General features: G+C 48.2%; 1 protein-coding gene across 1 annotated transcript in view; it reads left to right on the forward strand.

Moving 5' to 3' along the window:
- UBE2U (ubiquitin conjugating enzyme E2 U) overlaps positions 1-16,683 on the forward strand; it is a 68,234-nt gene that overhangs the window by 38,505 nt on the left and 13,046 nt on the right. Inside the window, exons 5-7 of the mRNA XM_075832087.1 lie at positions 1,013-1,110; positions 1,202-1,328; positions 9,540-9,603. Of these exons, the coding sequence (XP_075688202.1) occupies positions 1,013-1,110; positions 1,202-1,328; positions 9,540-9,603 (289 nt within the window). The remainder of the gene's footprint in view (positions 1-1,012; positions 1,111-1,201; positions 1,329-9,539; positions 9,604-16,683) is intronic.

Raw genomic sequence — 16,683 nt, forward strand, 5'->3', positions numbered from 1 at the left:
AACCAAACAAACGGTGGTATGAAAAATACCAAATAAAATTACCAACAGAATGATCATGGAATAGTTAATGAAGACCATTTAGAAACTTGCTAAACTTTTCTTTTTAGGAAGCAAATGAAGAATAGAAAAGTGCAAAAGTAACCATAGCCATTAAATCCCCACCCTCTAAGGCCTTATTCACACGAGCCTATTTCACGTCCGTGTTACGCGCGTTAAAACAACGGACGTCACATGGACCTATGCAATTCAATTCATTCAGACATTGTGTTTTTCACGCAGCGTTCTTCCGCTGCGTGAAACTCACTGCATGTCCTATTCTTGTGCGTTTTTTGCGCATCACGCACCCATTGAAGTCCATGGGTGCGTGAAAATCACGGACAGCACACGGGCGCACATCCGTGTGCTGTGCGTGATTCACGCAACAGTTGCTAAAGAAATGATGAGAACAAGAAATACACCTCCTTTAGTTTTTTTTGCTGATGTAAAAAACGCGTGAGATACAGATGACATACGCGCATAAAAAAACACAGACGCACACCGTACACGGATGTCACACGGAACTGCAACGCAGGAAAAACGCTGCATTTTTTACGCGCGCAAAACTGACACATTCGTGTGAATAAAGCCTAAAGATAATGAAATTACTCTGTTCATAGTGTCCCAATCTATACAGCAAAGCTGACCAATGAGCTGCAGAAAAAATGAAGTGTCAGTCTATTGTGTCTGCCCTATTGGCCAGTGGGAGAACTGGAATATTTCAAGATTTTTTTAAGTGGTCAGTAACAAAAAAATAAGTGAAGTTAAAGTGCCCCCATCACTTTATGCCATTTTTGGCTTCATTTATAGAAAGTTTTACGCTATGTGGCGCTTGTAACATTTATTTTCTGTATAGACACTAATTGTCTTATGTATGTGAGATATATTTTCTTCAGTTCAGTGCTGTTATTTTTATATCCATTGTAAAATAGTTTTTTGTCTTCCTTTTTGTGTATCTCTGGACTTAATCGTACAGTTGATCAAACATCCGGAAAACCTTGCGTTGACTTTTTGGATGACCCAGCAGAATGGAATCCGGCTTGTACAATGACTTACATCTTACTGGTGATCCAGGTACCGTCACTGGAAACGTTTATGTCAGAGCTGATCTGTGCTCCTCATATCTAGAGATATTTCCATTGATCTTTTTACCCCTGTGATTCAGGCAATGCTTTCCAATCCAGTAGTGGAAAATGCAGTTAACCCTGAGGCTGCCAACATGTTGTTAAGTAAAGCAGCTCTGTATAGACAGATGGTCCTCACCTGTGTGAAGACCAGCAGACAGATTGAGGGTAAGTCCCAAATTTTCTGCCCATTTTGCAGTAAAAAGGTCATTACTATTAAAGGCTATGTACGACTTTTAAAAAAAAATAAAAAAAATATTTTCAGAAAACAGTGTATCAGTGTGTTTGGTGAAACTTTGTAATTCATTTTTATTAAAAATTATATTTACTTTTTGAGATACAGCTGCTTTGTATTCTGTATATAGAGCAGCTGTATCGTGTGCTGAGACCTGAATCCGTCAGGTCAGCGGGACTGACGGGCTCAGTGACAGCGGGTCCTGTGTGTCTCTGACATGTAGGATCCATCTGTCATCAATCACACACAGGACCCGCTGTCACTGAACCCGTCAGTCCCGCTGACCTGACGGATTCAGGTCTCAGCACACGATACAGCTGCTCTATATACAGAATACAAAACAGCTGTATCTCAAAAAGTAAATGTAATTTTTAATAAAAATGAATTACAAAGTTGCACCAAACATACTAAGGGCCTGTACACATCACCGTTCATTTCCGTTCCGAGGTTCCGTCCGAGGTTTCCGTCGGGTGAACCCCGCAACGGAAAGTGAAACTGACAGCACAGCTTCCGTTTCAGTCACCATTGATCTCAATAGTGACGGAAACATCGCTAATGCTTTCCGTTCGTCACCATTCCGGCTGGTTTCCGGTTTTCCGACGGAATCAATAGCGGAGTCGACTACGCTATTGATTCCGTCGGAGAACCGGAAACCAGCCGGAATGGTGACGAACGGAAAACCATTCACTTTCACTTTCTGTTGCGGGGTTCACCCGACGGAAACCTCGGACGGAACCCCGGAACGGAAATGTACGGTGATGTGAAAATAAAAATAAAAACATTTTCAAAGGTGTACATGATCTTTAAACATACATCTGATGACGATTATATCTCCTTGATCAGGAAGTTGCATGAGGTTGTCTTGAGCAAGCGGAGAAACTGTCTCGCTACATTATAACAATTAAGGATGTGTTTGTTGACAAACTTGCTGGCTTTTTCTAATAACAACATGCAGAATTATGAATGCTGCTCCGGACTATAATACAGACTGTAACTCAGGATCAGTACTTACTTAACATGTAATGTTGATTGCTGGCTGGCACTGCTGGGGGAGGGGAGAACAAATAAAACAAATTAAATATTGAACCTCTTATATAGTAGAAGATATCTACGTGAGCCTTCAAACAGCACATTGTGCCTTCTGGCAACCCGACCTGGTGAGCTCACGGGGAGACGTCTTCTGGCACCAATAGATTTGCAAATAGCTTTTGCACAAAGTCCCCCAAGAGTACAAGTAATACTACTTTCCACCCTGAGATTAGAGTTAAGAGTAGAACTTTCCTCTAAGAATATATGATCTGGCAGCGCGCTCACTGATGATTATTTTACTTTCAAGTTCTGTTCCCAAAAAGATATATAAAAAGAGTTTCTGACTGTCTTATCGCGCAGCATGTTGGACGGGGTTCAGGTGCTACTCAGCCCCCATAGACGGCAGGCCAGATGGTGTTAACCCCTCTCTACCCAGTGCTCCGTAATATGACAATAAATAAGGTTTTTGCCTAAATGCAGAAACAAAAAAAACAAACCTGAGTTTAAAATACGTCATTAAATATACGTTCTCAAATCATCTATCTATCTATCTATCTATCTATCTCCTATCTATCTATCTATCTATCTATCTATCTATCTATCTATCATCTATCTATCTCATATCTATCTATCTCATATCTATCTATCTCATATCTATCTCATATCTATCTATCTATCTATCTATCTATCTATCTATCTATCTATCTATCTATCTGTAATGACAGGGATAGGGAAACAGACAAGTGAGCCCTAATCTACCCGCCACTCAGTCCCTGCCTACTTGCAACGACCCGCCCTAGGCGACGGGGTACAACTGGGCGACGGTCCCTACACTCAGTAAGTGCACGACAGACAACCAGACAAGGAAACACAGAACAAAGGGAAACGGGGCAGTCGCCCACGGCAACACCGTGAGCAACAAGAGTAGTAAACGAGCCCAGTCAAACCAGGAGAGTACGAGGTGCCAAACGCAGAGCAGGAGAGTAGTGAACAAGCCGAGTCAAACCAGGAGTGTACGAGGTACCAAACGCAGAGCAGGAGAGTAGTCAGTAAGCCAGGGTCAATATGAAGCAGGGTCAAATGGTTCAAGAAGCTGCAGCAGGGCCAGGAAACCAACAGAGAAGAAATCACAAGCAAGGAGGAACAGGAAAGGCAGGTATAAATAGACAGAGGGCGGGAGCTAGCTCCGTCTGGCCAGGCTGTGATAGGCTCTCCCACTCCTAAGCCTGCCATCCTGAGTGGTGGAAGATGGAGTCAGTCTCACAGACATAGAAGCAGGTGCAGACTGATTACCTATGGGCGAGGATACAGAAGCTGTGCCTGGCAGATCCTTAACAGTACCCCCCCTTTTATGAGGGGCCACCGGACCCTTTCTAGATGGACCTGGTTTATTGGGGAAACGAAGGTGGAACCTCCTGACCAATACCCCAGCATGAACATCCCGGGCGGGTACCCAAGTCCTCTCCTCAGTCCCGTATCCTCTCCAATGGACCAGGTACTGGAGGGAGCCTTGGACCATCTTGCTGTCCACAATCTTGGCCACCTCGAATTCTACCCCCTCAGGGGTGAGAACGGGGACAGGAGGTTTCCTCGAGGGAGCCAAGGACGGGGAGCAGCGTTTAAGGAGGGAGGCATGAAACACGTCGTGTACTCGAAAAGATGGGGGCAACTCCAGTCGGAAGGAGACAGGATTGAGGACTTCAATGACCTTATACGGCCCTATAAACCGGGGAGCAAACTTCTTGGACGGGACTTAAAGGCGCAAGTTCTTTGACGATAGCCACACCAGATCCCCGACCATAAACAAGGGGTTAGCAGAACGTCTTCTATCTGCCTGAGTTTTTTGTATGCTCTGGGACGCCTGGGTCCAGACTGTGCACAGTTCCCGATGAACGACCTCTACCTCGGGATTGTTGGAACTACCAGGTGAAACGGAGGAGAACCGTGGATTAAGCCCAAAATTACAGAAAAAGGGGGAGACCCCTGACGAGTTACTGACCCGGTTATTAAGGGAAAATTCGGCAAGGGGAATGAATGAGACCCAATCATATTGACAGTCAGAGATAAAACACCTTAAATATTGTTCTAGAGACTGATTAGTCCTCTCGGTTTGGCCATTAGTTTCAGGATGGAAGGCAGAGGAGAAGGACAGATCAATCTCCAACTTTTTACAGAAGGCTCTCCAAAACAAAGAAACAAATTGTACCCCTCTGTCAGAAACAATATTGACAGGGACCCCATGAAGACGCAGGATGTGTTTGACAAACAAGGTAGCTAACGTCTTAGCATTGGGTAGTTTTTTGAGGGGCACAAAGTGGCACATCTTACTGAAGCGGTCTACTACAACCCACACCACCGACTTGCCTTGAGATGGAGGCAAATCGGTGATAAAATCCATGGAGATATGGGTCCAAGGTCTCTGGGGAATGGGCAAAGAACGTAGTAAGCCCGCTGGTCGGGACCTGGGAGTCTTGGACCTAGCACAAACCTCACAAGCGGCGACGTAGGCCTTAACGTCTTTAGGCAACCCAGGCCACCAATAGTTTCTGGCAATGAGGTGCTTGGTACCCAGGATGCCTGGATGACCAGATAGTGCGGAGTCATGATTTTCCCTAAGTACCCTTAGCCGGAATTGCAGGGGAACAAACAGCTTGTTCTCAGGAAGGTTCCCGGGAGCTGAACCTTGATCAGCAGCAATTTCAGAGACTAAATCAGAATCAATAGAGGAAATGATTATACCTGTAGGCAAAATACAAGCAGGATCTTCCTCCGAAGGAGGGCTGGCCATGAAGCTACGCAACAGTGCATCAGCCTTAATATTTTTAGACCCAGCCCTATAGGTAACCAAAAAATTTAATCTGGGAAAAAATAACGCCCATCGAGCTTGTCTCGGGTTTAGCCTACGGGCCGATTCTAGGAAAACCAGAATCTTGTGGTCGGTAAGGACCGTTACCTGGTGCCTAGCCCCCTCCAGGAAGTGGCGCCACTCTTCAAATGCCCATTTAATGGCTAAGAGTTCGCGGTTGCCAATATCATAGTTACTCTCAGTGGGCGAAAACTTCCTGGAGAAGTAGGCACAGGGACGGAGATGGGTGAGGGACCTGGTACCCTGGGACAAGACAGCCCCCACTCCCACCTCGGACGCGTCAATCTCCACGATAAATGGCTCCATTTGGTTGGGCTGAACCAACACCAGGGCCGAGATAAAGCACTTCTTAAGGGCCTCAAAAGCCTGGACAGCCTCAGGAGGCCAGTGGAGGAGATCAGCACCCTTGCGAGTGAGGTCCGTAAGAGGCTTAGCAATGACCGAGAAGTTAGCAATAAATCTCCTGTAAAAATTAGCGAACCCCAAGAAGCACTGTAACGCCTTCAGGGAGGCAGGTTGGACCCATTCCGCCACAGCCTGGACCTTGGCGCGGTCCATGCGGAATTCATGAGGAGTGAGGATTTGACCCAAAAATGGTATCTCCTGCACCCCAAACACACATTTTTCGGTCTTCGCAAACAGTTTATTTTCCCGAAGGACCTGGAGCACCTTCCTGACATGCTCAATGTGGGAGTCCTTGGAAAACACAAGTATGTCTTCAAGGTACACTACAAGAAATACCCCCAGGTAATCTCTTAAAATCTCATTTATGAAATTCTGGAAGACCGCGGGAGCATTACACAACCCAAAGGGCATGACGAGGTATTCGAAATGACCTTCGGGCGTGTTAAACGCAGTCTTCCACTCATCCCCCTCTTTGATGCGGATAAGGTTATACGCCCCCCATAGATGAAACTTAGAGAACCATTGGGCCCCCTGAACCTGATTAAAGAGATCAGGAATCAAAGGAAGGGGATACTGGTTCCTTACAGTGACCTTATTCAAGTTACGGTAGTCAATGCACGGCCTATGACCACCATCCTTCTTCCCTACGAAGAAGAAGCCAGCACCTAACGGAGAAGTAGAGTGGCGAATGTAACCCTTGGCCAGGCATTCCTGGATATACTCTCTCATGGCTTCACGTTCGGGACAAGAGAGATTAAATATCCTACCCTTAGGGAGCTTAGCTCCTGGTACCAGATCGATAGCGCAATCGTATTCTCTATGAGGAGGTAACACTTCGGAGGCCTCCTTAGAGAAAACATCAGCGAAGTCCTGAACAAACTCAGGTAGCGTGTTCACCTCCTCAGGGGGAGAAATAGAATTAACAGAAAAACATGACGTCAAGCATTCATTACCCCATTTGGTAAGCTCCCCAGTATTCCAGTCAAACGTGGGATTATGCAACTGCAACCAGAGAAGGCCTAAAACCAAATCGGACGATAATCCCTGCATCAACAGTACAGAGCACTGCTCCAAATGCATGGAGCCAACAAGGAGTTCAAAAACAGGGGTATGCTGAGTAAAATAACCATTAGCAAGAGGAGTGGAGTCGATACCCACTACCGGGACAGGTTTAGGCAAATAAATCAAAGGCATAGCTAGAGACATAGCAAATTCCACAGACATGATATTAGTAGAGGACCCTGAATCCACAAAGGCACTGCCGGTAGCAGACCTACCACCAAAAGAGACCTGAAAGGGAAGCAAGATTTTATTACGTTTCATATTTACGGGAAATACCGTTCAAGTTACGGTAGTCAATGCACGGCCTAAGACCACCATCCTTCTTCCCTACGAAGAAGAAGCCAGCACCTAACGGAGAAGTAGAGTGGCGAATGTAACCCTTGGCCAGGCATTCCTGGATATACTCTCTCATGGCTTCACGTTCGGGACAAGAGAGATTAAATATCCTACCCTTAGGGAGCTTAGCTCCTGGTACCAGATCGATAGCGCAATCGTATTCTCTATGAGGAGGTAACACTTCGGAGGCCTCCTTAGAGAAAACATCAGCGAAGTCCTGAACAAACTCAGGTAGCGTGTTCACCTCCTCAGGGGGAGAAATAGAATTAACAGAAAAACATGACGTCAAGCATTCATTACCCCATTTGGTAAGCTCCCCAGTATTCCAGTCAAACGTGGGATTATGCAACTGCAACCAGAGAAGGCCTAAAACCAAATCGGACGATAATCCCTGCATCAACAGTACAGAGCACTGCTCCAAATGCATGGAGCCAACAAGGAGTTCAAAAACAGGGGTATGCTGAGTAAAATAACCATTAGCAAGAGGAGTGGAGTCGATACCCACTACCGGGACAGGTTTAGGCAAATAAATCAAAGGCATAGCTAGAGACATAGCAAATTCCACAGACATGATATTAGTAGAGGACCCTGAATCCACAAAGGCACTGCCGGTAGCAGACCTACCACCAAAAGAGACCTGAAAGGGAAGCAAGATTTTATTACGTTTCATATTTACGGGAAATACCTGTGCGCCCAAGTGACCTCCCCGATGATCACTTAGGCGCGGAAGTTTTCCGGCTGCTTATTCTTACGCCTAGGACAGGTGTTCACTTGATGCTTGTCATCCCCACAATAGAAGCAGAGACCATTCTTCCTGCGGAACTCTCTACGTTATTGGGGGGACACGGAGGCCCCGAGTTGCATAGGTACCTCCGAGTCTTCCATGGAAGAACGAAGCAACGGAACCTCGGGAGGCATCATGGGGTAGTCAGAGGAGAAAACACATAAACATTCACGTTGTCGTTCCCTGAGACGTCGGTCAAGTCGTACCGCTAAAGCCATAACCTGGTCTAGGGAGTCAGAAGAGGGATAGCTAACTAGCAGGTCTTTCAGGGCGTTCGACAGACCCAACCTAAACTGGCACCTTAAGGCAGGGTCATTCCACCGAGAAGCTACGCACCACTTCCTAAAGTCAGAGCAATACTCCTCAACAGGTCTCTTACCCTGACGTAAGGTCACCAGCTGACTCTCGGCAAAGGCAGTCCTGTCAGTCTCATCATAAATGAGTCCGAGAGCAGAAAAGAAAAGATCAATGGAGGAAAGTTCAGGGGCGTCAGGAGCCAAGGAGAAGGCCCATTCTTGGGGCCCTTCCTGGAGCCGGGACATAATAATACCCACCCGCTGGCTCTCAGAACCTGAGGAGTGGGGCTTTAAACGAAAATAGAGCCTACAACTCTCCCGAAAGGAGAGAAAAGTCTTCCGGTCCCCTGAGAACCGGTCAGGCAACTTGAGGTGGGGTTCAAGAGGTGAGGTGAGGGGCACTACCATGGTAGCATCAGGCTGGTTGACCCTCTGAGCCAGGGCCTGGACCTGTAGGGACAGACCCTGCATTTGCTGAACCAGGGTCTCAAGGGGGTCCATAGTAGTGTGAGGGACCAGGGTAGAGTAGGTATATGGCTTGTGATTATGTAATGACAGGGATAGGGAAACAGACAAGTGAGCCCTAATCTACCCGCCACTCAGTCCCTGCCTACTTGCAACGACCCGCCCTAGGTGACGGGGTACAACTGGGCGACGGTCCCTACACTCAGTAAGTGCACGACAGACAACCAGACAAGGAAACACAGAACAAAGGGAAACGGGGCAGTAGCCCACGGCAACACCGTGAGCAACAAGAGTAGTAAACGAGCCGAGTCAAACCAGGAGAGTACGAGGTGCCAAACGCAGAGCAGGAGAGTAGTGAACAAGTCGAGTCAAACCAGGAGTGTACGAGGTACCAAACGCAGAGCAGGAGAGTAGTGAACAAGCCGAGTCAAACCAGGAGTGTACGAGGTACCAAACACAGAGCAGGAAAGTAGTCAGTAAGCCAGGGTCAATACGAAGCAGGGACAAGTAGTTCAAGAAGCTGCAGCAGGGCCAGGAAACCAACAGAGAAGAATCACAAGCAAGGAGGAACAGGAAAGGCAGGTATAAATAGACAGAGGGCGGGAGCTAGCTCCGTCTGGCCAGGCTGTGATAGGCTCTCCCACTCCTAAGCCTGCCATCCTGAGTGGTGGAAGATGGGGTCAGTCTCACAGACATAGAATCAGGTGCAGACTGATTACCTATGGGCGAGGATACAGAAGCTGTGCCTGGCAGATCCTTAACACTATCTATCTATTTATCTATCTATCTCTCTCTCTCTTTCTCTCTCTATATCTATCTATCTATCTATCTATCTATCTATCTATCTATCTCATGCTCTCTGGCTGAAGCTTTCTATGATTGTGTGGAAATTATTTTGCAGATGGCTCAATACAAGAAAGCGTTGTGATAAGGACACCTGCCCCGGCCTCCACAACTACACCCAGGTTTGTAATACTTTCTCGTTACATCAAATTAATCTCCCCCTTATTCCTTCATAGTCATCAAATGTAAGATGCAGCAGTTTGTAATATATATTTGTCACATCTTTTGCTATTTTCAGTTATTTTTATTTTTTATTTACACTGTTCATGATTGGAATTTATCAACAAGCTGCTGTTGATGGATCTGATATTAATATTGTGTGCCTGTTAGGACTTTCATTTCATCATGATAGTAACTAGTTTAAGAAACTGATCAGTTTATTAACACTGTAATAACATATTGATGGTATAAGATGTCTCTGTTGTGCTTCTTGGATCATACTGTAGTAAATTTTTCATATGTAAGCCTCATAACAGAGTCAGCTACAGATCCCCCAAAACAAAGCCGCTATAATAGAATCGTTCACAGTACTTACATAACAGAACCTCTATAATACTCAGCCACAGTGCCCACATAACAGAGCCCCTATAATAGAGCCAGCCACAGTGCCCACATAACAGAGCCCCTATAATAGAGGCAGCCACAGTGCCCACATAACAGAGCCCCTATAATAGAGTCAACCACAGTGCCGACATAACAGAGCCCCTATAATAGAGTCAACCACAGTGCCCACATAACATAGCCCCTATAATAGAGTCAACCACAGTGCCCACATAACATAGCCCCTATAATAGAGTCAACCACAGTGCCCACATAACAGAGCCCCTATAATAGAGCCAGCCACAGTGCCCACATAACAGAGCCCCTATAATAGAGCCAGCCACAGTGCCCACATAACAGAGCCCCTATAATAGAGCCAGCCACAGTGCCCACATAACAGAGCCCCTATAATAGAGTCAACCACAGTGCCCACATAACATAGCCCCTATAATAGTCAACCGCAATGCCCACTTAACAGAGCCCTAATAGAATCAACCACAGTCCCCACATAGGAGAGCCCCTATAATAGAGCAAACCGCAAAGCCCCCATAACAGAGCCCTTATAACAGAGCCGCTATAATAGTCAACCCAGTGCCCACATAACGAATCCCCTATAAATGAATCAGCCACACAGGGCCGCCATCAGGAATTTCAGGGCCCCCTACAGCTAAATTTTCTGGGCCCCCCTACCGTGGCACCGCCTGTTAACGGTACTCCGTCCAGCACTATATCATGGTACCCAGGGCCGCCATCAGGGGGGGTATTATGGGTACTGATGTGAGAGGCCCGGCCAAACCTAATTGAAAGGGGGGCCCGGCAACTGCCGCGACTTGCCTTTGGTAGAAAAAAAACAGGCCCCTGCAATGGGGCCCGTTTTTTTCACCAAAAGAATGTCGTGAGCTGCGGGCCCCCCTTTCAATTAGGTTTTGCCGGGCCTCTCACATCAGTACCCATAATACCCCCCCTGATGGCGGCCCTGGGTAGCATGGGGGTCGTCATGGGGGCCGTGAAACACTGCCGCCCGTGCGACCGATCGCGCGCACCCGCAAACTCCCGCGCATGCGCACCCGCGACCGCCTGGAACCGCGCACCGAATTTTGAGGCAGATTTTGACCTGCCCACACTATCTTGCCGCGTTTTTTGCCCGCGGCGATTGAGGACAGCAGACAAAAAACGCAGGGAAAAATGCATTTTCTGCCTCCCATTGATTTCGATGGGAGGTCAGAGGCGGAACCGCGGCAAGAAAGGACGTGCTGCTTTTTCTTTTTTCTGCGACTGGTTCCCGTTGATTTCAGACTAAATCAATGGGAGGCGGTTTTGGAAGTTTTTTGGTGCTGATTCTGACGCAGTGTCCGAGTCAATATCAAGGGCCAAAAACTCTGTGAACTGGGCCTTATTGTTAGGGCTTATTCAGACGAACGTGTAATACATCCGTGCAACGTGCGTGATTTTCACACGCCTCGCACGGACCTATGTTACTCTACGGGGTCGTGCAGACTGTCAGTGATTTTCACGCGCCTCGCGTGGTCCTATGTTACCCTATGGGGCCGTGCAGACGGTCAGTGATTTTCATGCAGCGTGTGTCCGTGTGTCCGCTGCGTAAAACTCACGACATGTCCGATATTTGTGCATTGTTCACGCATCACGCACCCATTGAAGTCAATGGGTGCGTGAAAATCCCGCCCAGCACCTCCGCAGCCGTATAAACTATGAATGAAAACAGAAAAGCACCACGTGCTACAAACATACAAACAGAGTGTCATAATGATGGCGGCTGCGCGAAAATCACGCAGCCACGCATCATACGCTGCTGACACACGGAGCGGTTATGACCTTTTGCATGCACAAAACGCCACGTTTTTGCGCACACAAAAAGCACACGCTTGTGTAAATCCGGCCTTAGGGTAGGAACACACTAGGCATCAACACTGCGGATTTTATGTAACACATTTTATTGTGTAAAATCCACAGCGTATCACAGTCGCAGCAGAGTGGATGAGATTTAAACAAATCTCATCCACACGCTGCAAAAAAAATGGACCTGCAGTGTGGCTTTTTAAGCCGCAGCGTGTCAATGTATTCTGTGGAATCGCTGCTCCTCTGTTGCGGAAATGCTGCGGTTCTGCCGCAAAAATCACAAATGAGAAAAAATAAAAAAGGCACTTTTTTAAATTTATAAAAATTTTAGACTTGCCCCGGCCGTAGTCCTGGTGACGCGATCCTCTATTCTTAGCGCAGCCCCGCCTCCTGTCATGACGTTTCATCCCATGTGACTGCTGCAGGTCACATGGTCTACAGCGTCGTCCCAGGAGGCGGGGCTACGTTCAGAAGAGAGAGATGCGTCACCTAAACTACGGCCGGGGCAAGTCGAAACTTTTATTTCCCTGCATTATTCCCGCAGCGGACACGCCTCACCAAACCTGCGCCACTATTTGGTGCGGTTTTGCTGGCGGAATTCCCTGCGGCTACTGGGGCGGATAAGCTGTGTAGTTTTACTCAGCATATCCGCCTAGTGTGTCCCTTATGATGTCGCTCCTGGAGCTGCTGCCGCTCTCTAAATAGGCAGTTGGTTCAGTGGAATTTGGAATTATTTTTTTTTGTGAACCAGCTTAAAAAAATACAAAACTTTTTTGTTAGGGCCTGTTCACATCACCGTTCACTTCTGTTCCGTCTGAGGTTTCCGTCGGGTGAACCCCGCAACGGAAAGTGAAAGCTTCCGTTTCCGTCACCATTAGCGCAATCGACTACGCTATTGATTCCGTCCGAAAACCTGCCGGAACGGTGACGAACGGAAACCATTAGCGATGTTTCCGTCACCATTGAGATCAATGGTGACTGAAACGGAAGCTGTGCTGTCACTTTCACTTTCCGTTGCGGGGTTCACCCGACAGAAACCTCAGACGGAACCCCGGAGCGGAAGCGAATAGTGATGTGAACAGGCCCTAACACAAAAGTTTTGTATGTTTTTAAGCTGGTTCACAAAAAAAAATAATTCCAAATTCTACTGGACCAACTGCCTATTTAGAGAGCGGCAGCAGCTCCAGGAGCGACATCATAAGGGACACACTAGGCGGATATGCTGAGTAAAACTACACAGCTTATCTGCCCCGGTAGCCGCAGGGAATTCCGCCAGCAAAACCGCACCAAATAGTGGCGCAGGTTTCGTGAGGCATGTCCGCTGCGGGAATCCTGCAGGGAAAAAAAAGTTTAGACTTGCCCCGGCCGTAGTCCTGGTGACGCATCTCTCTCTTCTGAACGTAGCCCCGCCTCCTGGGATGACGCTGTAGACCATGTGACCGCTGCAGCAGTGACATGGGATGAAACGTCATGACAGGAGGCGGGGCTGCGCTAAGAATAGAGGATCGCGTCACCAGGACTACGGCCGGGGTAAGTATAAACTTTTTTATAAATGTAAAAAAGTACCTTTTTTTTTTCTCATGTGTGATTTTTGCGGCAGAACCGCAGCATTTCCGCAACAGAGGAGCGGCGATTCTGCAGAATACATTGACAAGCTGCGGCTTAAAAAGCCAAAAGCCACACGGCAGGTCCATTATTTTTGCAGCGTGTGGATGAGATTTGTTCTAATCTCATCCACTCGGCTGCGACTGTAATACGCTGCGGATTATCCACAATAAAATGTGTTGCATAAAATCCGCAGCGTTCACGCCTAGTGTGTTCCTACACTAAGGCCGGATTTACACAAGCGTGTGCTTTTTGTGTGCGCAAAAACGTGGCGTTTTGTGCATGCAAAAGGTCATAACAGCTCTGTGTGTCAGCAGCGTATGATGCGTGGCTGCGTGATTTTCGCGCAGCCGCCATCATTATGACACTCTGTTTGTATGTTTGTAGCACGTGGTGCTTTTCTGTTTTCATTCATAGTTTATACGGCTGCGGAAGCGCTGGGCGTGATTTTCACGCACCCATTGACTTCAATGGGTGCGTGATGCGCGAACAATGCACAAATATCGGACATGTCGTGAGTTTTACGCAGCGGACACACTGACACACGCTGCGTGAAAATCACTGACAGTCTGCACGGCCCCATAGAGTAACATAGGTCCGTGCGAGGCGCGTGAAAATCACACACGTTGCACGGATGTATTACACGATCGTCTGAATAAGCCCTAACAATAAGGCCCAGTTCACAGAGTTTTTGGGCCTTGATATTGACTCGGACACTGCGTCAGAATCAGCACCAAAAAACTTCCAAAACCGCCTCCCATTGATTTAATCTGAAATCAATGGGAGCCAGTCGCGGAAAAAAGAAAAAGCAGCACGTCCTTTCTTGCCGCGGTTCTGCCTCTGACCTCCCATCGAAATAAATGGGAGGCAGAAAATGCATTTTTTGCTGCGTTTGTCTGCTGTCCTCAATCGCAGCGGGCAAAAAACGCAGCAAAAAACGCGGCAAGATAGTGTGGGCAGGTCAAAATCTGCCTCAATATTCTTTAAGGAATTTTGAGGCAGATTTTTTCGGCCTGCAAAATACTCTGTGTGAACAGGGCCATACATAAACAGCACTTTGAGACACTTTACTCACCGTGTCAGAAGAGCTGCTCCCACTCCAGTCCTCTTCAGGCGATGTCTTCGGTCCAGATGTCATCCTTCACCTCCAGCCAGGCTCCAGAAAATGGCGGGGATCGTAGAACTGCCGCCGCGCAACAACTAGACTCCTCCCCCTCTCCTTACGCAGCCACGCTCTGGAGAAGGAGGAGGAGGCGGAGTCGGACAAGGAGGCGGAGTCGGACGAGGAGGCGTAGTCGGACGAGGAGGAGGACGAGTCAGAGGTGGGCCAGCAGGTAAGTAGACTGCGCCGCTGTCCAGTGTGGCTGTGCTGTCCTGTCCTTCCCCCTGGATCTTGTGTTGCGGGCGCACCGCCTCCCTCTCGGCGGCGCGCCTGGACGCGCGCGCTTGCGGTCGTTCACGCGCTCGCTCGTACGCGCGCAAGCGGGCGGTGTTTCGCGGCGGTGATAAGAGGGGGGCCCGCAGCTCACGGCGGTGTTAAACGAGAGGGGGGCCCGCAGCTCACGACATTGTTTTGGTGAAAAAAACAGGCCCCATTGCAGGGGCCTGTTTTTTTCTACCAAAGGCAAGTCGCGGCAGTTGCTGGGCCCCCCTTTCAATTAAGTTTGGCCGGGCCCCCTACACTACTACCCCTAATACCCCCCTGATGGCGGCCCTGCAGCCACATAACATTGCCCCTATAATAGTCAATCCCAGTGCCCCCATGACAAAGCCATTATAATAGAATAAGTTGCAGTACCCCATAACAGTGACAGCCACAATGGCACAAAATGGCATAAAAGAGCTTGCCCAAATGCCCCATAACAGAGCCCCTTCACAGTGCCCCCCATTAGTGCCCCCATTACAAAGCAAGCAACAATGCCCCAATAACAGAACCAGCTACAGTGTTTACATAAGTAGGTCTTATACACTGCCCCTTAACAGTTACAACCACAGTGCCCCCATAAGAGAGCCATTTACAGTGTTCACAAAAAGAGACATCTACACTTCCCCATAACAGTGACAACGATAGTTCCCCCATAACAGTGAAAGCCACAATGTGCTTATAACAGAGCTAACCACAGTGTCCCCATTCTCGAGCAAGCCACAATGCCCCATAAATGTGACAACCACCGTTGGTTTCCCCATAAAAGTAAAAGCCACAATGCCCTCATAACAGAATTAACTACAGTGTCCCCATAACAGAGCAAGCCACAATGTTCCATAACTGTGACAACCACAGTTCCCCATAACAGTGAAAGCCACAATGCCCTCATAACGGAGTTAACTACAGTGTCCCCATAACAGAGCAAGCCACAGTTCCCCATAACAGTGACAACCACAGTTCCCCATAACAGTGAAAGCCACAATGTCCTCATGACAGTGACAACCACAGTGCACCCGTAACAGAGTCAGCTACAGTGTTCACTTAACAGTTACACCCAATGAGTCCCCATAACAGAGCAAGTCCTGGTGCCCCCTTAATAGATCCAACCACAGTGACCCATTACAGTAACTTGTCTGGGGATCACGAGGTCTCCCTTAATTTCTACATATAATGAATGAGTCGGTAACGCTGCCGCCGTGTGAACCTGGTCGTATGTTGTACAGGCACAGGAATCATATTCTTGGTTTACAGGAAATCTCCGCTCTGGATTATTCTACTGAAAATATCCGAACAGAACATTGGAGTCTCCTGGTGCAGAAGCGATTTACTCAGTGGCGGATTATCATATGGGCGATTCGGGCGGCCGCCCGGGGCCCGAGGCTCCCAGGGGGCCCATGGCAGCCCGAACCGCACATCATCTTGCAAAGTTACTTATTCAGCGCGCTAGCGCTGCTAACTAACGAAGATGAGGGGAGGAGCAGGGAATTGGCCGGGAAAGGGGTAGGACACGCCTCCCTGACAAGTGCGGGCCGCCGCCATTGAGTAACAGAACAGCGAGGGACGGCTGTTCTGTTACTCCGAATCTGCAAGACGGTCGGTCACCGGCGCTGAGGTCAGTACAGCAGGCTTATCCTCCTTCCCAACTGGTTCCCGACCGCTGGCTGTATTTTTACGGCCAGCGGTCAGGGACGGGTCCTTAAAACCCGAGCCATAGACTTTCTACGGCTCGGGTTTTAACTTGCTGCCCGCGCGATCGGGTCTCCGGCTGTCAGTG

Source organism: Rhinoderma darwinii, chromosome 7 (genome assembly GCF_050947455.1).
Source record: "Rhinoderma darwinii isolate aRhiDar2 chromosome 7, aRhiDar2.hap1, whole genome shotgun sequence".
Lineage (NCBI taxonomy): Eukaryota > Metazoa > Chordata > Amphibia > Anura > Rhinodermatidae > Rhinoderma > Rhinoderma darwinii.